At 36.6% G+C, this 26,841-nt stretch overlaps 1 protein-coding gene across 1 annotated transcript in view; it reads left to right on the forward strand.

Annotated features, from left to right (window-relative positions):
* Positions 1-26,841, forward strand: part of PRDM6 (PR/SET domain 6) — a 90,153-nt gene that overhangs the window by 13,542 nt on the left and 49,770 nt on the right. Inside the window, exon 3 of the mRNA XM_087715102.1 lies at positions 4,074-4,381. Within this exon, the coding sequence (XP_087571228.1) occupies positions 4,074-4,381 (308 nt within the window). The remainder of the gene's footprint in view (positions 1-4,073; positions 4,382-26,841) is intronic.

Raw genomic sequence — 26,841 nt, forward strand, 5'->3', positions numbered from 1 at the left:
ATGTCTAAAATATACGTAAATTATAATTACAGAAATTCCATGCAGGAAGATTGCCCCATCTAGGATCTTGATGGATCTTCCATCCTGCTGCACAAAACCTGGTTAGGTGCACTGTATGTACGAAAGATAGTTTGTCTATGAGCAGCCTCTGGGCATAAGCTGAATCTGGGTAATCAGGATATCTACAGACCAGAGGTAGTATGAATCTGGTTCAAATGTCTCTGAAAAAGGAATAATAAATAAAAACAGTTCTGCAGTTTCTTCCTTTCCTGAATTACAAGTGCAAAGCTAAGGGCATACTACCTCTGGCCACTAGATATTCTGATTATCCAGATTAAGTTTATCCCCAGAGGCTGCTCATAGACAAACTATCTTTCGTACATAGAGTGCATGTAACCAGGTTTTATGCAGCAGCATGGAATACTGTGAGAGAAGAGAACATGGCATCAGGCAAGAGAGAAAGCTTTCCAATGGCTAAGTGTTTCTAGCTATGTAAGGTAGCGGGTAGCAGTGACAATATAGCTGCTGTGAACTAGTGAAAGGAAGTCTGGGATCTTCCATATATCTGTTTGCTCTTGTGTGTATCATTTGCTTCAGGATTTATTTTGCCTGTTCATATTCCATTCAGGGAGAGTAGTCTAAATTCAAAAGATTGAACATCGGCCTTGATTGATGTGGAATGAAAATTGTCCTAAAGAATCAATGGCACAAGGCCTTGAGGATAGAAGTATATTTTCTTGGTCTGGAATTTAAATAGATTTAAAGTTCATCAAAGCCAACAATTAAACCAACTTCAAGTAGTTCAACATGTAAAGAGGGTTATACATGAAACTTATTTGTGAAGAGGAATGATAATTATTAGGTATAGCAAAGTGAAATGCTTGTATAATCATAATTTTTTCCTATATAAATTTTCCTACATTACATATAAATGCAATGAATTAGGTTGGAATGGGAACAATCTACAACCTTGATCGTTTAATCTTTCCCTGTCCCTCCCATCCTCCAGTTGGCTGCGGGATGTGTAGGATGTCAGACCCACCAAGCTGTAGTTTAAATGCTTAACAAGGCTTTTTTTGTGAAGTCATGGGCCCCAGTTGTGGAAATTTATGAAAGTCCACCACTTCATTTTATTTTGCTGTTTAAAGAATTCTGTTAAGCAGGAAAGGACAGAATGCCCAAGAAAATATATTTTGTGTTCTAGAGTTAAGAATCCATCTATCGTAAGCACCCTGGTTTATGGGTCTTTCCTCACCTACTTATCCTTGAGTTAGCAGAAAATTGTACCAAAATGAAGTAGTTGTCTCCACTGTTGAATCCTGTCCTACCCTATTGTCTTTGTAGTATCTGCCCAATACTCAAATTCCTTCCAAAGACTAACAAGTTTTACACACTTTGAGTTTGCCCTTGACTATGTCAAATGAAGGAGGAAAACAGTTCTTCAATGCTGGCAGGTGAGGATGAATCAAACCTGTCTTCCTCCTGATGGAGGAAGATGATGGTACATGATGATAGCATTGATGAGGACATGATGGGTGGAGGGGGAAAATGTTGCAAGAGTTTGTTTGCACTATGGATAGATGTAAATGGTTTCAGAACTTGGGGGTCAAGAATGTTGCATTTGAAATTGATCTGACTCAGTACTTGGATCATGAATATATTGATTGAAAAACATGAACCTCTTCAAATGAATTTTCTATTGGGATCCATAGCATTCCATACCTATTTTTGTGTACTTAAGCAAGTTCGGCATTCAGACGTTTCAACTTGAGGCCACCAGGATTTTAGGGATGTGAAACTAAAATGACATCAAAAACCAAGAACTTATTACTGTTTTCAAACAACATATTTTTATAGGATTATTCAAATTTCAATGTATATGTTTTTCTAGATCTATAATATGCTCCTTAACCTGGGTCTTTGCAAATGTGCAAGTTTATTCCCAATCAACCCAGTTACTGAAGGTTGACTGGGGATGATGGAATTGTAATATGACAGATTTGAAGATGCAGGTTTGTAGAGAGCTGATCTGGATGAGTGTAAAGAAAATGAAATTTATATTCACCTTTTGAACAATTTATTGGAAAATGATTTTGAAACTAAATAGTAGGTGCTAGTTTAGCAACAGCAGAATAGAGGGTAGATTTTAGTTATATAATTGATAACCGTGTTGGATAGAAAGGATTTTTGTGCTGTTGAAACATTAAACTTGACTAAAATTTATTTGACACAGGAGGAAAGAAAACTGTGTCAATTCGACTAGGTTTATTACTTGTGGTTCCAGGATGCATATTTATTCCAAATTTATGGTTTAGACCACCAAATGCCCAACCAACTGGTGAATATTTTTGTTTTATTTTTAGCTGCAAGATATATATGATGCAAAATTATTGGAGTGAAAGGAATTGCTGTGTAAATAATAAAGAACAAGCATTACTTCTTGAATATATTTCTGGAACAGCATTTGAAACCTTTCATTGTATTTTAATGTCCAAAATATGCCAGGGACTGTAGTTAATTCAAAGAAGTTCATTGTTATTTTATTTGAAAAATATATTTCTGTGAATAAGCAATGTTCTTGAGAGTCCAGAACTTAAAATATATAAAGAACATGGAAACTATTGACTTGAAATAGAAAAAAAACCTTATAATGTTCTCTTTCAGTTAAAAATTTAATGTAACATAAAGATGTTGTCATTTGTTTCAGCAGTGTTTTGTATTAATAAAATTATTAATTTGTTGCTTTCCAAGACATCCAATAAACCATAGCTTGCGAATTGTGTAGCTTGCAAATTAATAGAAATCTATTCTAGAAAAGCCAATACAAAATCAATAATAGGAATAATAATGACAGCACATACAGTAAAATCATAATATAATAAATTAGCAAAACTATAGTTCTACCAGCTTTGCAGGATATAGTTCCTAAGAGAATTATAAAAAGGTTTCATGCGGTTTTAAAAAATTCTTTAACATTAGCCTTTTTGGACCAATCATTTTGAAGACCACCCCAATATTAAAAAGTCCTTGTTTTGTGGCATAATATTTATGCTTCATTAGATATTAACTGTAATCCAACATAACTGAAATAGTAATATCATACCTTTGGGTACATGCAAATTAGTACTGCAACATTTTGGAGTCAAACATAATACAAAAATTGTAAAAGCAACCCAGGGTGTGAAAAGCTTTAATTTGGGTGATTCTTTGTCCCAAATAAATCATGGTTTGTGTATTATAATGAGCGCATAAATCGTGATTTACATGTGTGAACCAGGCCTTAATGTTGAATGCTTCATTAAAATAAACCTCTTCAGTTTTAATCCACAAATCAGTTGGAAGATAGTAAGATGCTGTCCAGTGTATGCTTCCAAGGAAATAAATCTCATTCCAGTCAATAGAACTTCCTTTCATATAAATTGGTTTAGATGCAAAGCTAGTCAAATATTTTTATTCTTTGAGTAAAGGGGGGACAATTGGCCCCTCTGCCATTGCAAGTGACAGGCATATTTTGTATCATATCTAAGCATGGCAAGCTTCTGCCCCCGGACAGCTTTCTATACTACTTCTCCATGCGTCTGCTTGCCATATGCCATCCTAGATAAATGCTCCACTATCTATGGGAATGCATACTGTGGACTCGGTTGCCTTTCGCTCTGCTCAGTCCAGGCATATTTTGAACAGCGATCTCTGCCACATTTTGGGGTAAAGTGTTTGGCCAAACCAATGGGCTCACTGGTGCCCTAAGCACTGAAAAATTTTGGTCCTCCCCTTCTTTGTACATATTATACAAATCTTCATTGGTTTTTTCTTTCTTTCTCAACTTTCTGGTGCTCTCCTTTGGGTCTGGTGCCTTAAGCACGTGTTTAGTATGCTTAATTGTTAATACACCACTCGGCCAAACTCTTTTCATGTGTTTTATTTATCAGTGCTCCAAACAAGAGTGCCCAACAAATCTATTCCTATGTATTTCCTATGATATGTGCCTCTAAAATGTAGTGGATGAATTCTTATTTGCTAGCCTAGAAATCAGAACTGCCCTTTAGCATTTGCCATTCTGTTTTTCTCCACAGGGTGTGACATGTGTGCCGATAACCGAAATGGGGAATGTCCCATGCATGGACCTCTGCACTCTTTGCGCCGCCTGGTGGGAACTAGTAGTGCAGCAGCGGCAGCTCCTCCCCCTGAGATTCCGGAGTGGCTTCGGGATCTGCCACGAGAAGTATGTCTGTGCACCAGCACTGTTCCTGGCTTGGCCTATGGCATCTGTGCAGCCCAGAGGATTCAACAGGGCACTTGGATTGGACCTTTCCAGGGAGTTCTTCTTCTGCCAGAAAAGGTACAAACAGGAGGACCCAGAAATACTCAGCATCTCTGGGAAGTAAGTCACAGTTTAAAATACAAATGGGAACTTGGGTTTCGTTTCATGTTGGTTTCATTTGTCTTCATTGTCCATCCTCGGTGGATTTCAGTATGTGCACTAACAGTATTAGCATGGAACATCTGAGCCCTTTCAGCCTTGTGGGGCATTTCTGTCCAATCTTTAGATTGTTAGCAATCACAGAGAATGGAACCAATGTAAAGTTAGTACGATTCTGAAACATGTGAGCTTCTGACTGTTGTCATAGTTTTAAAAAAACAACCACTTTGTGTAAAGCTATTATCATAAATATTTTGAGCAGGGGGAAAACAGGCCTTTTTATTGTCTTTTCTAAAAGTAAAAAATATCTGAAAGCAAGTCCTGCAAAATCTGGACAACCACTAGATGGCAGCGGACTGGTACAGAGGGACCTCAGGTGGCGATCGTAATCCACTCCAGGACTTCGGTTGTCACCTGATTTGGTTGTGACCAGAATCAAGATTGACTGCTCATGCGCACACGCACACAAAATGGTGCAGAAGGGGAAATCACCACAGCAGGGAAAATCACCGTGGCTGTGTTTATTCTGCACCCAAAGATGTGTTTGTGAACTGAATGAAACATTTAGTGGATTTTTTTGGTCGGCACCCGAATTGTTCATGGTCTGAGCCATTCGGGACGTGAGGTCCTACTGTAACAGAAAACACTGTTCCATTTGGCAATCATCTGGATTTTGTGCTAAATCTGGTGTCCTATAAAAGCTACACTTATTGAAGCAATTTCTATGTTAGTTGTTACACATACTGCTAAGTACAATCTTTTACTGGTTGACAAAAGCATGTTGATTTGGTGTACAGGCACTGTGATTTTTTAAAAGCTTTTTTTTCAGATGACAGTTTTAAATTCTTAAACTGTGTTTTAGGAAGCTGGAAATTCTTCCTCTTGCCTTGATGTAACATTTTGATGTAGCATTCTGGAATTTTAGTGTGGGGGCTTTAAACCAGAGTTTTGTATCTCTTCTATGTTAAATCATATTTTGATTCTAGTAGTAGAATCAAAATATGATTCTCGTAGACTGGTAAACCAACATTAAATCCTCCTGCTAGACAAAATATCTAAAGAAGCAAGGCAGCCATATGAAGGAAGGTTTCAAAAAGTGCAAGGGAATGTGTGGCTCTGTTAATTCATTGGAATTAGATCATGGTTTTGTTTTAGATTGTGACTAAATTTCATCCAGCCTGGGGAGCATAATCACAACACTGCTTCTAGTGTAGTGAAAATAAAATCTCTGTGTTCCTAGCTGAACATTTTAGCTTTTCCATATAATGATAATATCACTGTGAAGGTTGGGCTAAAGTCAATAAAAGCATATCAAACCTACATATCACTGAAAGCACAGGAAAATGCCAGTATACTTTCTAGGCATATTTTCCAAAAAAAACCCTGTAGGAATTTCAATTGGAGGTGTTTTTTTCCAGAGCATCATTAATGCTCATTAATTGACAGAAGGAACAAGAAGCTTATGGGTTAAGTATTCTCAGAGGTGGGCTGCTGGGCGTTCGCAGGGGTTCGAGCGAACCTCTATCTAAGATTCTGTGCAGTTTGAAGAACTGCGAAATCCCACTCCTGGCTGGCCCCAATCCTCTCAGGAGTCCCCACGCAGCCCATTATGGATGCAGGTAAGTGCAGGGAGCACGCAGAAGCTCGGGAGGGAGAAAAACGGGCCTACTGGAAGTTTGGGAAGGCCAGAGACGGGCCTGTTTCCAGCCTTCAGAGGTCCTTGGAACCTGGGGAGGCTGTTTTCGCCATCCCGGAGGCTCAAAGAAAGGCTGTGAGTCCAGGGAGGGCAAAAATGCCCCCCCTGCTGTGGTGCAGGAGTCGACTATGCCATGCCCACCATGGCTACATCCACTCAGCAACCAGGAAAAGAACCCCTTGCTAAAATTTTTGAAACCTACCCCTGAGTATTCTGCTGTTCATTAATTGGCATATACATTACATTGTATGTAATAAAAATCTGGGTTAGAGAGGAAAAAGCTAGCGCAAGTATTAAAGATGATGTCTTTTGAAGTTAATAAAAATAAAAGACATAAGGTGTGACAATCAAAGCGAGAGAACATGGTAATGATATGGGAGATGGTGAATGGGTGAATCAGAATTGTGTGGAGAGAACAAGAAGAAGAACTGCATCTTTGCTACACTCTGTAGAAAGAAATCCATATCTTAAATATAGATTTACTATAAATAAACTAAAGAGAGGGGGAAATGGGTACATTTAGGGCTGTACATACAGTTAGAAGGATACAATATGATGCAGTAATTGAACATAAAAGCTTAGAAAGAAATCTAAAGGGTTTAGTCTTGGTTGTCTTAATTTGTTACGGCAAAATAACATTCAACAAAAAGAATTAGTCAAACCATCGGGCAGTGTAGTATTGGATGGAGGCAAAGAAGCTTGGATTTGAGACTATGCACTGTGAAAGGTTGGTGAAGTTGACAGATCTTGCAGAAATGGATAAATTGACTTTTTGGGTTAGAGAAAAGACATTATTTATTTTTATTGGTGACTGGTTGCCTCATGAATTTTTTGGGGTAAACCATGAAAAAATGAACTTGTGACTTATGGTTTTGATGATGAGATGGGATAGATTATAGAAGGAAGATTAACATGATGTAAATTTAGAGAGAGATTAAAATATATTTATACTTGCAATTGCTGTGAGTAATATTTGAAGCCGATTGGTGTGTGTGTGTGTGTGTGTGTATAGATAGATAGATAGATAGATAGATAGATAGAGAGAGAGAGAGAGAGAGAGAGAGAGAGAGAGAGAGAGAGAGAGAGAGAGAGAGAGAGAGAGAGAGAGAGAGAGAGAGAGAGTGTCACAACCCCTGGTATGCCCCAATTATGGGAGGAAGCTAATTGTTCGAATCCCAGGAAGGGTATGGCTAGCTGATGAGAGCTAAATAGCTTGAAATAGATCTATACTAGTCTCCCTTTATTTATTTATCAGCACAAATACCACACACACACACACACACACACACACACACACACACACACACATCTTTTTCAACTTTTTTCTTTTCTTGCACTTTTTGCTTTTTTCTTCATTGTTTTTTCATTTGTTTTTATTTCCTTACTTTATGTTGAGTATTCTTGTTTAAAAGAATCTATGTATGAATGAATGAATGCATGCATGCATGTATGTATGTATGTATGTATGTATGTATATATTTATGTAGTAAGTTTGAATTGATAGAGCTAGATAACATCAGTATTGAAGTATTATTGAGTCAGAATATTTGCCATTTTAACATGTTTAGAAAGAAAATAATATAGGACCAAGAATGCTCAAGGCTACACTTTGTGAATTGCAGACACTGAACATTGAATTGTAATGGGTCTAAAGAGGATTTGGAGAAAAGACAGGTAATTAATGGGAATATGAACGTCTACAGGCATATAGTATACAAGAAATTGGTGACAAAATAATTGTAATTTGTTGCAATTAATACAGGTAGTCCTTGACCAATAACCATTGCTTAACAATGGTTCAAATTAATAATGGTCTTAGGAAAAAATAAATTATGACTCAAATTCGAACTTACAAACTTTGTCCCACTCCATGGTCACATGATTGCAATTCAGGTGCTTGACAACTGGCTCACATTTATGACAGATTGCATCATTGGTCACATGATTGCAATTTGAGATTTTTACAGCAGAGCCTAGTAGAACCCACCATTGATTAACCTGGATTGGCACATTCAACTATGTGACTTGATTTACAATTGCATGATTCAACTTATGGCCATCATAAAAATGATCAATTATACATAGGCCATATCAATCAAATTTACAGTAACATCTACTCTAAAACCAGCAACGTGTTTTACAAATGGAGAATCCAGTTTCTTACTCTTCCTTCTGATTCTTAATGGTCTTCGAATAATTTTTCATATGATTAGAAAACCAATGAAGGATTATTGCAGAGGCAATTAAGCTCTAGTGCAGATGTAGCACTCTTTTATTTGTTTTACTTTGGAAAGTATCAGGATTATTGCATTTGATGTATAGTTGGACGCTGTAGACACATTTTTTGGCTTGTCTGTGCAAGAGTTCCTGCCACACATTTAGTGTTTGCTTTGTGTGCAATCCATACAGTTCAATATACAGCAGTTTGAAGTAAATTAAACACCATTCCATTACCTCACAAGATGGCCTGACACCTATGGGTGTTCATTGGGAAATTGTACAGTCTTTTATCAATCAGCCAAGTGATTTTTTTTAAAAATAGCACGGTGAGAAGACAATTTCTTTAGGAAGCCAAGAATATGATTCATTTCTGTTGTGATTCTTTTAATTTTCCATTGGCCCATTTTTGGCTGGGAAAAAGAATTGATACATTTTACGCAAAGGCAATACGTTCTGATTTATTTATTTAACAGAAAAAATAGCACTGAAGTTCACAAGGAAATCTTCATACAGGGATTGACTCCTTTGAAAGTCAGTTATTATTTCTAATGTGTTTGCTTTAAGTTAATGGAACCAATTCTTTCCTAGTATTCTTGTAAATAAACTTTCCCAAAAATTAGATGGTATAGATGAGGATGAGATATTTTTCTTAGTGTTTCTAGTAAAAAAGAAATCTGTACTAACTTCCAACATGTATGAAAACATTATCTCAGTTATTAATGTTTTTGTTCCCCAGAGATAAATTAATCTAGTTGCACAAGGTTTCTACTTTCTGTTTAACATCAAATTGTAATAAGACCAGACTCAAGGAATGTATAGAAGGCACACTTTAAATTCCATGGGAGTATAATATAGACATTTAAAAGGTTTGCAAAGTCTCATTACTGAAGTTTTTCAAACTTTAATATTTGAAGACCTGTGAATGGCAAAATATGCCCCCTATCCGTCTTCTCTCCCTTCTTCATGTAGTGGAAACTGTATAACTATGTGGGACATAGAACTGAAATAAATGCTACTTCTCTTTAACTGATCTATGACAGGATTAATTCCTACATGTTCTGTCTGCAAATTCTTCTTAGATTTTTACATACAAATAACAAATGAATGTTTCTTTCTGTATGACTATGACTTTACTGATTTAGCGAGGATTACTCTATTGGATTGAAAGATTTCCAATAATTATATTGTTTTTAAAGTTTTATTTAATAATCAGAAATACAAGGCATGCTTATGCTATTTAGGAATGTTGAAAACATGACTGAAAAAAATAATGTATTTATTCTTTTAAAATAGATTGAATTTGCAAAGCTATTATATTTATCTGGGAAGTGGATTCATTAGCATCAATGGGTTTTATTTCTGTATAAATATATGTATGATTGCACAGCCAACAAGATCCTTTTACTGCAATGATATAACATTTGTCTTTAAGATTTAATAGCAGTTAAATTTCTAGGATGTAAGTTTAACATCACAACTTTGAAAATATTGTCTCAGTTCTTAGAAAGTTATTTGTGCTTAAATCCTGTTAAGATCAATGTACTTGTCTGCTAGAACTATGTTAAATTCCTTTGATGTCAAAGGAAACTAAAATGCAACAAAGGTAAGTTGAAGATAAAGAGAACATTTTAAGTATGCTGGAAGGAAATAGTCCAGACGCTCATTTGCTAATCTGAAAATAAATGTGTCTTCAGATTTCTTCCACCACACTTAAAACCATTATCTGAATTGGGTCTTGCATCAAATTATAGTCTTTAATATGACAAATGGGAGAAGCTATTTAGCTATATTTAATTTAGTTTAATGCAAAATTAGTTTTATCATGGTCTTAGTTCTCTGGGCTCTGCGTCTTGCACTAATTGAAGACATTATAATTAAATTTTATAAAATCTTCAATCAGCATATTTCAGGAATTCCAAGATAGTCTAATTATACTTAACACAGTTGGAATCTCACAGGTAGTTTAAAAATTGTGAAAACTATGGAAAGATAGAATACCTAACCTCCTCCTCCCTGCAATATAGACTGTTATAAATGTAGAGATAGATACACCTGAACTGCCTTCTAGTTTTAGATGCATGCAGTAAAGGATGGCATGAATTAATTTCAAACTATAACTATATTAATATGAATATTATATGACTCAATAATCCTTCTGTATTTCTTGATTGCTTGTCAACTCTGTTTCAAATATATCATGTTGATGAAATCTGGATAATTTTGCCTTGGAAATAATGTTGGATTTCAGCCTGCAGTATCAAGTGAAAAAGAGCTTGTGTGCTCCAGTGATTCATTGTAGATCAGAAAATCTCAATTATTTTACAGTTGTGTTTATATGATTTACCATAACTAGTGTGATAGGAAAGCTATAATGTAACCAGAAGTGGAATAGTTTGTGCAAAATTCTGGTACTAAATGCAAGTTCAGAATGTGCCAGAACAATGTGCCTTCTTTTTAAATTCCTTAGGTATCTTTTTAGTAACTGTTAGGGAGTTTAGGAAAAGTAGTTCTGGTAGGCTGTTTATAAATTATGTTAAATTAAATATCAGACTATTTTGCATCTTTAGATAATCTTTCAAAATGAGTTATGTGGTTCAATATTTCATTTGAATATGATAGAATGAAAAAAATAATTAAAATGCACAAGGAATGCTAAAATTGGTGTTACTGTATGAAATTAGCAATAAACCAGAATTATATACAGCTATTTGCTTCTCAACTAGTTTAGGGATTGGATTAGGATATTAAACCTCTATCTCAACATCTTAATTCTCTTGCTTATGTGAAATGTAATGGAACACATCTGACTTAAAAAGCATATTTACTTAGAAATGTCTTCTTGGCAAGAGTCCTAAGTTATTCCTCCATTGTTTTGGTTGGCAATTGTTTTCACTAGGGTTTGTTCCAAGTAAATGTCAGCAAAACTGCAGCTATAATTCTTGTGCACGTGTATGTGTGTCTGTGTGTGTGTTTATATATACAAATAGATGAGCATTGTTAAAATGTATTTAGAAAGTGCCAGTCCAGATACAGTACATGCATTCAGTAATGAAGTATGTATTATTTTATTCCACCTTTATTATTTTTATATATAACTCAAGCAACAACCCAGCCATTGGTGGGTTTCAAATTTTTTTAGAACCTCTTCTGTAGGTGTGGCCTGCTTTGTGGGAGTGGCTTGCTAGCCATGTGACTGTGTGGGAGTGGCTTGCTGGTCATGTGACCGGGTCGGCGTGGTACAACTTGTAAAACGTGGTGAAACTCACTTAACAACCCTCTTGCTTAGCAACCAAAATGTTGGCTCAGATACTCTGGCATTTGAAGCATGCAAGTCTTAAAGCTGTCAAGTTACAAGACCCTTGCACCCCTAAACCTTTAGAAAAAAACCCCACGGGTGTTCAAACATGACAGCTTTAAGACTTGTGAACTTCAACTCCCAGAATTCCTCCTCCAGTCATGTTGGCTCAGGAACTCTGGCACTGAAGTGTGCAAGTCTTAAAGCTGTCATGTTACAAGACCCTTGCACCCCTAACTCTTCAGACAAAAAACCCAGGGGTGTTCAAACTTGACAGCTTTAAGACTGGGGACTTCAACTCCCAGAATTCCTCCTCTCGCTCTTCATCTTGATGATGTGCGGATGGACGGATGGATGGGGGGGGAAGCTGGAACTCGTTCTAAACGCCACTGTAGATTTGTGCAACCTCTTCTACAGAAGAGGTTAGAACTGACAGGAACACACCCCTGAACCCAGCTGACTTTCATACCTAAGGATGGACGAGAATTCAATTTCTAGCCTTTACCTCTAGATCAAACAGTTTGTTTTTTTAATGCTTAACACTGTCAGATTCACTGACATTCATCACTAGTTTTGGAAGAGTTGGGGACCATATCTCCTTACTCCACAAGCCAACAAAATGAGTGTTGATAAAATAAATTTCATATATTCAATTCATATGTATGTCTATTCTGTGTTTACCTTGCTTGGAAGTGTGCATTAATTTTCTTATGATAAATATGTTAGATAATTGACTGATTGCCAACATCATTTGTATCTTTGATGAATCACTTTGAAATGAGATGGGCAGCAAATAACTTTAATAGATAAAATAATAATCATCACCACCATCATCACAAGTTTCTATTCAATTCCTGAATATTTAATTGAATAACATACATAGCAACTACAGAAATAAGCAAACCTCTATAATCAGGAGTAAGTCAAACTTAAAACAACAAATTTACATACAAAATAATAACATTAATATCAGAGAGGAAATATTTCTGGCTCCTGTTGCATTCTTATCTCCCAGAAAGTTTTTGTGTGCCAGTGACTTTTGTGCCCTAATCAATTATAGGCACTTATGTACCAACACCAAATCACAACAAAGATCTCTTAGAATGCATTCTATATGTATCTCTGTGCAATATTGATGTAACTGAGTTGTTGATTCATACAAATTCATGGAACATGGTGATAGAAATTTAATCTATCAGAGTCCTACGGGATTGGGCAGCATACAAATGTTATTAAACTTCAAACTTCAATCTGCTGTCAGTGTAACAATCATCATTATATCCTTGAAAAAAAGACATGAGATTTTATCACTAGCAGCAGGCAAAATAAGGAGTAAAAGCATTACTTCTTATATCTTATAAGATATAAACATTTGTATTTGTTTCATATGAATCAAAAGAAGTACATAAGCTTTCTTTTGCATGGCGTAACTATGGCAATTGCATCATATGTATTGGGTCAGAACATCCAATTAGAATGTTTGTCCCTCCAATGCATACAATTATTTGGAAATAAATATTATTCAACACAATGGAACTTCTGATTACAGATTTTTAGGATTGGCCTGTTATATCTCTGTACCTCAGCTAGGTTCATATTGTAATTGCATAGATATTGTTATACATACTAATGAATGTTTAAAAAGGTTATAATTATCTATCTAATGTAATGTAATGTAATTTAATCCAATCCAATCCAGTAGTTTTTAAAGATACAAAGACAACAGTTCTCTAGTTTATTTCTACTACTCCACTTCACTGATAACTGTAATTTGTGAACTGTTTTGCCTGAATCAGCTCAGACTTGATTTAGAAGCAGATCTTATAAAAGCCATAGTACTTTTTTCCACACCAAACACAACATAGTTACATTCTGTGATATTAGTATTTATATAGCCAAGGCTGACAATACATTTGATATTGGCATGATAACGATAGTATGAGCAGATTCAAAAATTCCATTCCTGTGCTGAGTTGTCATATGGAATCTGTGTCCTAGAAATATTGTAGAGTTGCCTTGCAAATCCACTGCTCATTCTCACCCAGGGTTGTTTTGTGTCCTGAGGATTTTTCCTCCTTGAATTTAAAAATGGCTGCTTTGGAATAACTATTACCCCAGTCTCCCTCTCCTGCAAAGAAGCATAGAATTACAGCCAGCATTTGCTCCATTTCTAAGTCATGGCCATCTTTCTCCCTCCCCCTCCCCAATAACTTAGAGAATTCCATTATCCAAATTGTTACACATGTGTGACAGAGGTTGACCTTTAGTCATGTCAATCCTTTTTGTGTAGGCCTCAGGCTCCAGCTTAATAGCTCAAAGCCTGATTTACTCACTGTAATAAGGGCAGAAGGTCGAGCAATTGTCAGCTGCCTGCTCGTACCCTTCTCGGAGCCCGGCTGAAGGCTGTTAACACAAAGCTTTTCAAAGTGAATTTACAGCCACCATCACTGACAGAGGCCAATCAGTAAACCATAAATGTCAGGTTAGTGAGATTGAGCAGTAAGTAAAACACTGACAGCCCAACATTGACTCAAATCAATTGCTTAAGATTTAACGAAGAATAGCAATCTGTGTATAACCATGTCTAAATATGTAGAATGTGCAGATTTAATGATCAGTAAGAAAAAGGGGTACCAGTTGTAATTTAATTTGAGAGGTTCCCTTCATTTGAAGGAAAGCTCTCTGCACCATTGGGCAAATATTTTACCATATACAATATCCAAAGTGTCTTTTTTAATGTTATTTAAATTATCTGGAAAGCAACATTTGCTTTATGATAACAATATCAGCTGTTAGGCTAATGGTAAAGAAAAGATACCATTTCATTCAATTTGAGGCTTAGGAAGAAGGAAATAAAAAAAAATATTTTAGCAATGTTATCATCTGACTTTTTATTCCACTTCAGTAAAGTTTAATACTTTCCAACCATCAATGCTATTGCTCCTCTAGTTTTATCAAAGCTTTGTTTGGAAGGACAACATGCTCTTTTGTCACACTGCAGTTCTGTAAAAGAAGGCCTATTGTGTAATTCACTAATGAGTGATTATGTTTTGAGGGGTTGAATATCCATGAGATACAGTAACTTACAAGACTGAATGTTTCTATCATTTTATGCAATGACAGTTTGGACAACAATTCATTTAACTTTGAAGGCATCAGCATGAAAATGTAAGAATCCATTAAAATGCTATATGTGAGGATTTATAAATTAGGCAATTTCCTTGATTATTGCAACCATTTACAAAATTGATTGCCCAAGTGTGGCATAGGCAGATTCTAACAATGATAATTGACAAGAGGCATGTCCTTGAATATCTATATTCTCTGTCCACTAAAATAAGATGCTTCTGTCCACTCAAGGTCAATTATGCACCCAAGTATCTTAATGTAAGAGATGGCTTATGTTTAAAGAAGACTCATATGCTAATTATAGACTAGTCATGATAACCAGAAGCTCTTTTTTTCTTTGCCTCTTATTATTAAGACCTGATAGCCGTAGACATTTACTGGGATCTATCAGCATATTCTCTTTGTGAACTTCTATTGAGATAAATATTTTTATACAATGGATTGCGGCAGGAAACATTTACTTTATTGAATATATGAAAGTCAATACATGTTTGTTTCTTGCAAACTTCTTATTACTCAAGAGGCCTACTTGATCACACAATTTGATCTTTTTTTTTTGCACAGAAGTTATAATAAAGATGCCAAATCCACATTGGGGGAGTTTTTTGGTAAGCCACTCACAAGGTTTCCAAATAGTGTGGAAAGTTAGAAACTTGGACATGATGAGTTCTAGTCCTGCCTTAGACACAAACTCAACTGAGTGACCTTGTGTCAGACAATCCTTCTCAACCCTAAGGAAGCAAGCCAGGCTGAGAAATTTTACCAAAAAACTTCAGGGAATTGTTCAAGCAGTCACCAGGAATCAGTATTGACTTGAAGGCAGAAGGAAAATAAAAAAGGAAGGAAGGAAAGAAAGAAAGAAAGGAAAGAAAGAAAGAAAGAAAGAAGGAAGGGAGGAAGAAAGGAAGGAAGGAGAGAAGGGAATTGAATGAAGGAAGAAAAAAGGAAGGAAGAAAAGTAAGTAATAAAGGGGCAGAGGAAGGAAGGGAAAAAAGAAAGGCAGACTAGGGAAGATTATAAACCTGCCTCTTCCACAGTTTTAGGATTGAAAAAGTATTTTCCCTTTAACATGCTAGATTGCTGCAATTGTTTCAGAATGTTTCCTTAAACATTCTTCTTTGAGCTGCAGGATTGATAGCATATGATATGGAAACTTTACACTCTGAAAAATGCAAAATATAAAATAATATCTTCAGTTAAGTTTTTCATTCCTGAAGCAATAATTACCTACCTCTAACTACCTAGATATTATCAACAAATATAAACAAATATATATTTTCTGGAATTCTTAATTTTAAAAAAAGAATATATTAGACATAACAAATGTTTTTACTGCAAAAAGGAAGCCAAGTTACATATTGTTTATAGTGATTATATGGACCATTGCTGTAATTGTGGTTTGGCAAAGTTTATGTATCTGCTAATCCTTCATTTGGCAGTCCCATTATCTGGTGGGTAGGATAATATTATAAACTATAAGAAACTGGTTATATAACTAGCGGTCACTAACAATTGTTTGAACTGTTGGTTTTTTTAACACTAGGACTGATATAATATTTCAAAATGTGTGTAATTAAACATATGTAGTATATGATTATTTTTCATTGAAATGCATCAGTTAGTTTTGCCCACTTAAGTGCTGTGGGTGGTCTTTTATGGAAGAGGATCTAAGAATGATTTCTAGGCAAACTAATTCTGTACCTCTGAATTAGAAATTCAGACTTCGCATGGTATGCATTTTTGAATGTTGTATTTATAGTAATAGTGATGCATTCCTTGCCAAATATATCAAAACTTTTGAAAAGTCAGAGTAACTTGCTTCTGAATGCTTATGGTTTTTCTTCTTCCAGGAAGCCCATTCTCCTTTTCATTATTTTCCTTATTTTTCTACGTGAAAATAACAAATTGTTCTAGGTGCATCAGACAAAAATGGTTATTGAACTAGGGCACATTAGGGCATGACATTAGACCAGTGGTGGGATTCAAAAAAATTAACTACCAGTTCTGTGGGCATGGCTTGGTGGGCATGGTGTGGCTTGGTAGGTGTGACAGGGGAAGGTTACTTATTCCCTCCTGATCAGCTGGGACTTGGGAGGCAGAGAATAGATGGGAGCAGTCCAGTCAGAGGTGGTATTTAGCGGTTCTCCAAACTACTCAAAATTTCTGCTCCAATTTCTCCAGAACTGGTCAGAACCTGCTGAATACCACCTCTGCATTAGACGTGCAATTTTGCAGTGTATAACTCAGTTCTTGGAACTGGAAAGCACATCTTTAAAATTTGAGGGAAGGATGACATTGAAATAGACCATAGGGTTTTTTTTTCTGTTTTTTTCATACTGGAGGTAAAATGTTCTCCAGCTGCCCTTGAATCCCTGAAACTAAAGGTCTCTTCCAATTGCTCCCCGCCCCTCGTCTGCCTTTCTTGTCTGTACTGAAACCCATCACTTGATTTCTTTTCAAAGTAATAGCTGACAAAGCCTAACAATTTTTGTATATATTGAGACTGTGCTTGGTTGGCGTTAGAATAAGGGGGGAAATGCTAAGGACAACTTACGTCTGTTTCACTCTTGGGCTTGGAACAAGATGAAGGCAACATCCTGGGGACACAGCTGAAAAATGATGTTGTCAGGGCATGTTTGTACTATGGTTAGATGCAATTAGGAAAAGGCCTAAGATACAAACCTTTTCTTTTTATAAATGCACAAGCTCACAAAAGTCAGACATTAAACAGCAACCCATGAAGTCAGCAATAACAGGTTTATAGTGTGCAGTGTTCAGAAAGGGCTTGAGCCATGTCATCACCAGCATCTCATGCTGAGGAAGTATTCTAAATAAATGCAGTTGCTTATTCTGATCCATGCAAGCTGATATAGTCCAAATACTGACTTGAACTGAAACCTAAAGTGCTAACATTTAGCAAATTGATTGCAACATCTCCCTTAAGATAGGCAAGTAATCTGATTGAGATGGGCTTCCTGGGACTGTATGTATCCTTCAACCCAGTTAGTTGAAGGACTGTCCACTTGTTTATCCACTTCGTCCTCCTGTATTTCAAAGGAAGTGGTGTCATTGGGATCTTTAGTCTCTACAGAATCTTCTGTGGGTTGACTAATTGCTGGTTACTTTGGAGGATAAAAAAATAAAACAAAGTGCCAAGTTTTTGGTTTGTTTTTAATGGCTTGTCTCTCTTCTACGTGAGAGATGGGAAAAAGGTTTTGTGCTTAGACCAGTAACAGTATCATCATGACGACAATCTTCTAGCAGTTGCCTTCTTAAAAAGACAACTCTGCATGTGTGACTGGTCAACATATTTTGATGAATGTATATTGGCTGAATTTTGTTTTTGCCACCATGATGAACAAAGCATCATAGAATGTTAGAGTTAGAATTCACCTTCGAGATTATCTGGTTCAACCCCTTGCATAGTGCAGAAAACTATTACTCCAGAATATTTAAAAAATAGTAACCACCAACTTCTAAGGCAGTCTGTTCCATTGTTGAACAGCTTTTACAGTAAGAAATGTTTTCTATGTTCACTAAAATTTAAATCACCATTCACCATTGTTTCTGGTGAACAATTATTTCCCGTAGTCTATTGATCACTCTTTGGCTATTTGAAGAGAACTGTCTCCACAAGCTTAACTGTTCTGGAGTAAACATACTCCTCTATGTTCTTCATTGTTTCAACTTTTTCCCTCAAAACAATTCTATAGGCATTACACGCCAAAACAACTAAACACAAGGACAGTTCCCCCTCCCCCCTGCCATCACTCTGCTAAAAAGCTAATTCCCATAAGACTGCCAAACTATCTAGTAGGGCTGTTACTATTACTAATACTATAAATTACTATTATCTTTCTACTCTTTTCTATTACCTATTCCTTATCTTCTTATGACTACAACTTTGTTGCTTGTATCTTGCAATTTATATTACGGTAATTGTTTTATTTAGTATTCTAGTATTCTTTTATGTTAATTGCTTATTTAATATCCTGTGGCTATCACTTATGATTTACAATGAGTGCATTTTATGATTATAATCATGATTTTATCACTTGTTGCTTGTATGTACACCGAGAGCTTATGCAACGGAGACGAATTCCATGTGTGTCCAATCACACTTGGCCAATAAAGAATTCTGTTCTGTTCTGTTCTGTTCTGTTCTGTTCTGTTCTATTCTATTCTATTCTATTCTATTCTATTCTATTCTATTCTATTCTATTCCCATTCCCATTCCCATTCCCATTCCCATTCCATTCCATTCTTTTGTTTTTTTCCAACTCCTCTTGTATTGGCTGCACTCCATTGGACATGCTCTATACTTATACTATGATGCTGACTTTGTTATAGTTTCATACAACTTTGTTTTTGTTTACAGACATGATAGAATCATGTTAAACATAATTGTTTAACATATGCTGAACTTCCATGCCAGGATTGGCCAACAGAAATCCATTTGGTACTGTTCACATAGATTGAAATGTGACCCTTCTTTCCATAACCTGCTTCTTATGTTGACTAGATATGGAAGTGGTATCTTGAAGTTGGTAAGTTGGAGAAAGCTGTCTTTAAAGACCTGACGTTAGTTATGGCAGGGATCTCCAAACTTGGCAATTTTATGACTTTTGGATTTCAATTCCCAGAATTCCTCAAAATTACCATGCTGGCTGAGGAATTTTGGAAATATAACTCCACAAATCTTAAAGTTACCAAGTTTGGAGACTCCTGAATTATGGGAAGAGCTCTGGTTGAGATCCTAGAGAGTCATTGTAATGGAACCTTTGATAGGTCTTGGAAGACTGGGCAAAAAGACATTGCCAAAGGAATGGTCCTATAGGAGATAGCATAGTCCATAGTTGGATAGTGGGAGGAGGAAGATGCTCCAAAAAGATCCTCCCTAGTTTCTTGGGCAGTAAAGGAGATAGGAGGGAGAATTATACTGTCAGTCTTGCAAGAATCGTTCAATGTAGCATTATAATAAAGTAGAATTAGCTCATCTGGTTGGGATTCCTATCTGGCTTACTTCATGAGGCCAACATCAATCTTGGAAGTCTCAGGAATGGACTCCAATCTTCAAGGAAGTTTGCTACTGAGTGTTTAGCAACAGAATTGTTGGAGCACCTGCAGTAAATGAATGTAGAATGCAACTAGCACAACTAAACAACAACTGGGGCAGAATTTACCCCAACCTGCTGTAGCACAATAACCTGCAGCTCAGTCAATACTCTTGTGTTCCCACATGAGTTTGCTGGTTAATTTACAATACAATACAATACAATAGCAGAGTTTGAAGGGAGCTTGGAGGTCTTCTAGTCCAACCCCCTGCCTAGGCCGGAAACCCTATACCATTTCAGACAAATGGTTATCCAACATCTTCTTAAAGACTTCCAGTGTTGGGGCATTCACAACTTCTGGAGGCAAGCTGTTCCACTGATTAATTGTTCTGTCAGGAAATTTCTCCTCAGTTCTAAGTTGATTCTCTCCTTGATCAGTTCCAACCCATTGCTTCTTGTTCTACCCTCAGTGCCTTGGAGAATAGTTTGACTATAAGGTACCACTTATACTGTACCTGTGCATTTCGTTTTTCTTGCCTAAGTGTAGAACCTTACTCTTTCACCATTGAATTTCATTTTATTAGATAGTGCCCAGTGTTCATGTTTGTCAAGATCCTTCTGTATCTTAAGCCTGTCTTCTGGAGTGTTGGCTATTCCTGCCAGCTTGGTGTCATCTGCAAATTTGATGAGTTCCCCCTTTATTCCCTCATCCAAATCATTGATGAAGATATTGAAGAGTACTGGACCTAAAACAGAGGGACCAGGCTCATTTCAGACATTTGCCACTCAAGGTGAAATGTTTATGACATGTAGACTGGTGGAGTTTCCTACTGATCACACAAAAGTACTTTTGTGCTGAGTTTACTGAAGAAAGAAGCAACTATGTAGGCTATACCATTCATTGATGGTAGGACAACTATCAGGATTTCATGGATAAACTCAGAGGATACATTGGGGTCCCATTTAGAGAATCACTGTTAGTTTTGAGGTCCAAAAACAAGAAGAGTAAAGTCATTTATTTCGGACATTTTATGATAATGTAGGGTGGAATGACTTAGTCTAAACTGACCAGTTCAGAGAAGGGTTGGCTGACCACCTAAGAGACAAGCTGATGGGGCAAGCACATCAAATATTCTGCATTATATCAGAGGTATGCAAAATAGATGCCCAATTGGAGGATTTAAAGCAGGAAAGGAACTATAAGGGGAAAAGAACCTACAGAACCTGATTTCCACAATACCACCCATCTTAATAGCATCTTGGATTCCAATGCAGGAGAACTCATACAAATCAGGGCAACCAAGAAATCTCTATCATCAGCATAGAAACAATAAAGAAGGGATCAGGAGCTGTATTTTTACTGCAGGGCCCATGGACACATGGCCAGATCATGCCTAGTAAAAGCACCAACATCTGACACAGTGAGATGAAGAACCTGTAAATCAACAGAGCATGTATCCAGCAAGTGCCCAGTTTACTTCAAAGAAGCACAGCAGGGAAACTTTGTTGGCTCAGCTCCCGGGAGCTCTGAAGGGGGGCACACCACCATTTAAGGAAACTCAGGCAACCAACTTTAGGCAAGCATATTTAATTACTTTTGTTTAGTTACTTTAGATTCCAGGCAGAGGATGAAACGTTCTGCTTTTGTATACTCAGGGTAATCACTAATTTCATAGATATAGAAGCAATACAGAAATTGAAGTTGCCTATTCAAGCGCTAGAACACCCTTTGATATTCAAGATGAGTGATGGACAGGCAGTAAGAGCAGGACCAATTTTGCACTGCTTGGCTCTTTTTCAGGTAACCAAAGTCACACAGAGTTTGTAATTCTCAATGCAACTGCCTCCTTGCAAGTGCCCATCATCTTGTGAATAGAGTGGCTTCAGCTGCATGATCCAGATATAAGTTGAGCAAAGGGGACATTCTCATTTCCTTCTCCTAAATGGCAGCAGCATCACTTACAGCAGGGCAAGTTCACCCCACTGCAATCTGTATTCACAAACAGTCCAATTGGTAGAAGGAAAATGATGAGATGGAAGCCAGTTGAATACATAATTCATTGGAAAGGCTAACCAGAGAGATATGGGAAATGGATGTGCATGCATCACAATTGTGCCACTGCTTTCATGTCCAACAGCTAACAAATCCAATCTTCAATAACTACTGGTCTTTCAGAAGTTTGGCCCTGGTAAAAATGAGCATAAATACTACTTCTAGGAGGTAGAGGGCACCTTGAGTATAACAAGAGATCAAATAGTGGGCATGGAAAATGACCCAGCTCCTTCCACATCAGGTATATGGCCACATGGGGAGAGAGCATCAGATTCCTGATAACAGCAATAAGGACAGCTGAATTACTGGACATTTCATGTGATCTCTGGGGATTATTAAGGGGAATGACACAGCTATATTTGTATCTCACAACCCACAATCATTGTCTCCTGTGAACTCAGGAGGAGGGATGCATCTGAAGGGGAGGGTTATATGATGGTATATAGAAAAGACCTTGGAAAATGAAGCAAGAGGAGATGCTGCCTTGGGAACAATTAGATAAGAGAGAGCATAGCCTGCAACTGGACAGTGGGAGGGGCAAAATGCTCAGAAGAGATTCTGTAGTTTTTTCAGCCGTAAAGTAAACAGGAAACAGAAATGTACTTTAGCATTAAAAGAGTCTCAATCTAAAATTACAATAAAGAAGAATTACAGTATTTTTTGGAGTAAAAGATGCATCTTTCCCCCCCTAAAAGAACGTGGAAATATTGGTGCGTCTTATACACTGAATATAGCCATTTTTGGCCTCCCGAAACCCCGCCCCCATGGGCCATTTTTTGCAAAAATGGATGGAAGCATTTTTGACTTCCTCCAGCCTTCAGCAGCACTCTGCAGGCTTCAGCAGGGCTGGGGAAAGGCAAAAATACCTCAATTTTTGCAAAACAAATGGCCCATTTTCTGCCTGTTTCCGCAAAAACGGGGGCATTTTTGCCTTTCGCAGCCTTGCTGAAACCTGTAGAGTGCAGAGAAGGAGAAGGAGACGGGAAAAAACTTTTCTTACTTACCACTTCGAAATCTTGGTGCATCTTATATACCGGTGCATCTTATAGTCCAAAAAATACAGTAGCTTATCTGGTTGTGATTCCTCTCTGGTTTACCCGCGCACCAACAAACATTGACTGTCAGACCAAATAATATTGTCTACAGAGACAAATAATCAAGATTAAGTAGCTTTCCTATATACCAGTGATGATGAACCTTTTCAGCACTGAGTGCCCAAAAAGTCGTGCAGAAATGTTGCGTGCATGTGCGCTCATTGGGGCCACGCTCCAGAAAAGCTGATCTTCTGGGTTCTAGTGTGCATACATGCCCAACAATCAGCTGGCTGGAGCACATGTGCAGGCTGGCTTTCGGCAATGCCGTGCTCGCGAAGGGAATCATGCTCTGGAAAAGCTGAATTTCCAGGTTCTAGCACGCATGCATGCCCAACGATCAGCCTGTGGCCACTCCGCTTGTGTGAAGGACAGCTGATTGTTGCCCATACATGCAGGCCAGAAACCCAGAAGACAAACTGGGAAGGCTGCGTGTGCCGGGCGTGACTTTGTGTTCCACTTTGGGCATGTGTGCTATAGGTTCACCATCACAGCTATATGGTATAGTTAGGTGTAAATTTACATTAACTTTTATTTAGGGCCTATTTTTTATTCTGTAACTTACTCTGCATTATTTTTCAATGTTCTTATTAGTATTTATGAAAATGCATGCTGTAGCTAAAGAGAAAGTGCCATACAATTTTTATCAAGTTAGGAATGTATCTGAAAGGCACAGTGTGATGGAATTTCTAGCCAGCCCTATATATAGGACTATTGCAAATAAAAAAAAAAATCACCAGGAAGAGAGGAGTGGGGGGGGGAGGGAAGAGACTGCGACTGACTGTGCCTTAATGACATTACTGTAGATATAAATTAAGCAGGGAAACTGTTTTAACAACCTTTCAATATACCAATATTATACATATTTCTAGAAAGTCATGCGTTTCTTATTTTCTGAGTTTGCCATCTTGGAGAGTTTGGCACATTTCTTTATAACTGTTATTTCTTATATCTTTTTCTAATAATTTATTTTTAGTTATGGAATTACAAAAATAAAGTACTGATCATAACACCATTATATAAAACACAAACCTAGTTTTTGATAGACTTGGTAATTTATGCTTGGAAAACTGCATTAGAATCTAGCCTACATATATTTAAAATAAAGGAATTGGTAGCATGATACTGAACTCTTAAAGATGATGCTAAACTCCCTGCATTAAAGAATAGTTTGCAATGTTAGAAGGCAGTGGAGAAGTATAGTGAATGGGGTTGGTAGAAATGAGTTAACTGCATTTGCTTTTATCTTAGATTTTTAATTTCATTGCCTTGGTATATACTAAGGATAATTATGGATAATTATATGGATATATATGGATAATTCTGATAATGATAAAAAGTTTCCAAAACAGAAGGATCCTTTTGTATTTTGGCCATATCTTGCTGCATCTGTAACAAAGATTAGTGAAAATTTAGCAGACCTTGATATTACTTGTTTTGGATGCAAATTTCAGTGATCATTGAATGATTTTTTTTGTCAAATTTGCAAAGTTTGAAAAACATTGACATGCAGTGGAGCAGACCTTAACAATACATGGTCTACCACAGGGGTGTCAATCTCACTGCTTGATGGGCCGGATGTGTCACACTCTGGCCACACCCACACTCAGTTTAGCAAAGGGAAAAAATCACGATCTGTCATGTGACAACGCCATGGGACACGAGTTTGACACCCCTGGTCTACCAAGAAGGCTTGTGAATCCCACTGATTTTTTTTAAAGTCGAGAAATTAACTTCAACCCCTTCTAAAGGGACATTGCCAAGCACCTCCAATTGATTGCGGGCATCAGCACAGCCACTGCTGTACAAACAACCAAATAGCTGATTGACATGCCATGTATTCCTTTGAGGCCTGCAATGTTTTTCATTTGCCTACATAACCCTTTTTCATCTAAAGGATGCAGTATAACATCAGGCCAGGGTGGATCACATTGGCTGCATGACAGGTGTATCAACATCAATAGGAATTTTAGCATACAGTTATCAATTAACTTAGCGCCAGGAAATTCAGGTTTAGCCATTGCACAGTTTTGTACCTTTCCTAGTAAGAATGATCCTTGTGCATAGGCACAAATGCCAGTGGAAATTCTTATTCAGGTCATAGTTGTCTCAAAGATGCTTTTTCAAAAGGCAACTGGACTGCTTTTTCCTTGAGGGAGAAGAAGAAAAGTTTTCATTTCTCCTTCATCAGAACTGACAAAGTTTCTTGGATGAAAAGTGTAATATTTTCTTCTTCGTCCTCAAGAAAAAACAGTCTGGTTGGCTTTTAAAAAAGCACCTTTCAGATAGGCACAAATGCTGAAATTCAGGCGATACAAGATCGCTCTTTAAATCAGTAGGATTAATAAAAGATAAAAACTGGATAGGGTGCCCAGTAACTGGTGTCAAAAGTCCTATTAACTAGTCTATTTTAAAATAATCAATTACAGTATCAACTTATGATCAATAGGAATCTATTCTCTCACTGTACGTGAGTTATAAATAGCACAGAAACATGACCTGGTATTTTATGGAATCAGTTCCTTTTTCCTTGTGCTGCACCTTTAGCTTTTTAATTCTTTTTACTTAATGTGAGTTTAGTACTGTAGTAGTTTATATGAATTGTAACTCAAAATGTCATGCTTTATAGTACCATTGGGAGAAAATGGATTAAAACGAAATACTCTGCTAATATGCTTTCTGTGGATTGCATTCATGTACTGTACTTTCCTATGAATGATATCACAGAATTTATTTCTGAGTAGGCGTATAAAATATTTCACTCTCTACGATGTTCTTATAATATATTGCTATATTCTCAGCTTTTCTCCAGACATGGACTCTCCAAACATTACAAGATTACATTTGGTAGAATTCCATAAGCAACAAGGTTAAAATGGTTACAGCTCTGAAGGATGTAGTCCCATACATCTTTAGAGAGCGAGAGGTATTAAATTAAAGGAATTAAAGCTGTTTAATATATATTCACTGATAGCATACTCAGATATAGATGGATATATGATTTGTCTATATTCCATTTTCTTCTGGTAATCTAGTACTCCGTCTAATACAGAGAAAATGTATTAGTTTATACAGAAGCAATTTATTTTAAGATGTGAAAAAGTTCATTGTAATATAGTCCAATCTGAATAAGATCTCATTTGTGATAAACCTGAAATCTATTTCTTGTTTTTATTTTTGTTTTGGTTTACTTATTGAATCCTTATTGAATTTTGTGGAAAATAAAGATGAAAGTGAACACTTGGTTAGAAACAATTTGGTTGCTTTCATGAAATGTGTTGATGTCTTATTTTCCTTTGGGTTTTAAAGAATTGGATAACGTTGTAATTGGCGGTGTTAATAATTGAATATAATATTATAAATACATTTAAATTAAAATGAGAAGTATTGTTTAAGTGTCGACTTAAATAGGTGTAGTGGGATATAGCCAAGGCTGAAATATTTGTATTAATATTAAATATTAAAACATTAATATATGTCTCATAGCTGAAATAGATGCTTAATGTTTCTACTGAAATTAATTAATTATTAATTATTCCTAGACATACCGTACTATACAGTAGTATTCTCCCCTTCTAAAAATCTTTCATACTTAAATTATATTTAATCTGTGTTTGAATCATAGTTTAATGATTTGTTTCTGAATCCTGCCTTGCTTGAAAGTTATTAACTACAATGCTTGAATCAGGCCTAGGCAAATAACTGAGGTTCTTTCTATTACAAAGATAGCAGTGAAATAACAGCAGCCAATAGACCGAACCCTGAAATGGGCTGATTTAAATAATCTAGAAATCAGGAAGAAGTGGTTCAGTTTCAATGAGATACTTGTTTCTCATAAAGTCTTGCCTAACTAAAATTCTCTTTGCTTTCCTCAGCTGTTCTT

This window comes from Thamnophis sirtalis, unplaced genomic scaffold (assembly GCF_051295495.1).
Source record: "Thamnophis sirtalis isolate CommonGarterSnake01/CBP01778 unplaced genomic scaffold, rThaSir2_p1.2 scaffold_5, whole genome shotgun sequence".
NCBI lineage: Eukaryota > Metazoa > Chordata > Lepidosauria > Squamata > Natricidae > Thamnophis > Thamnophis sirtalis.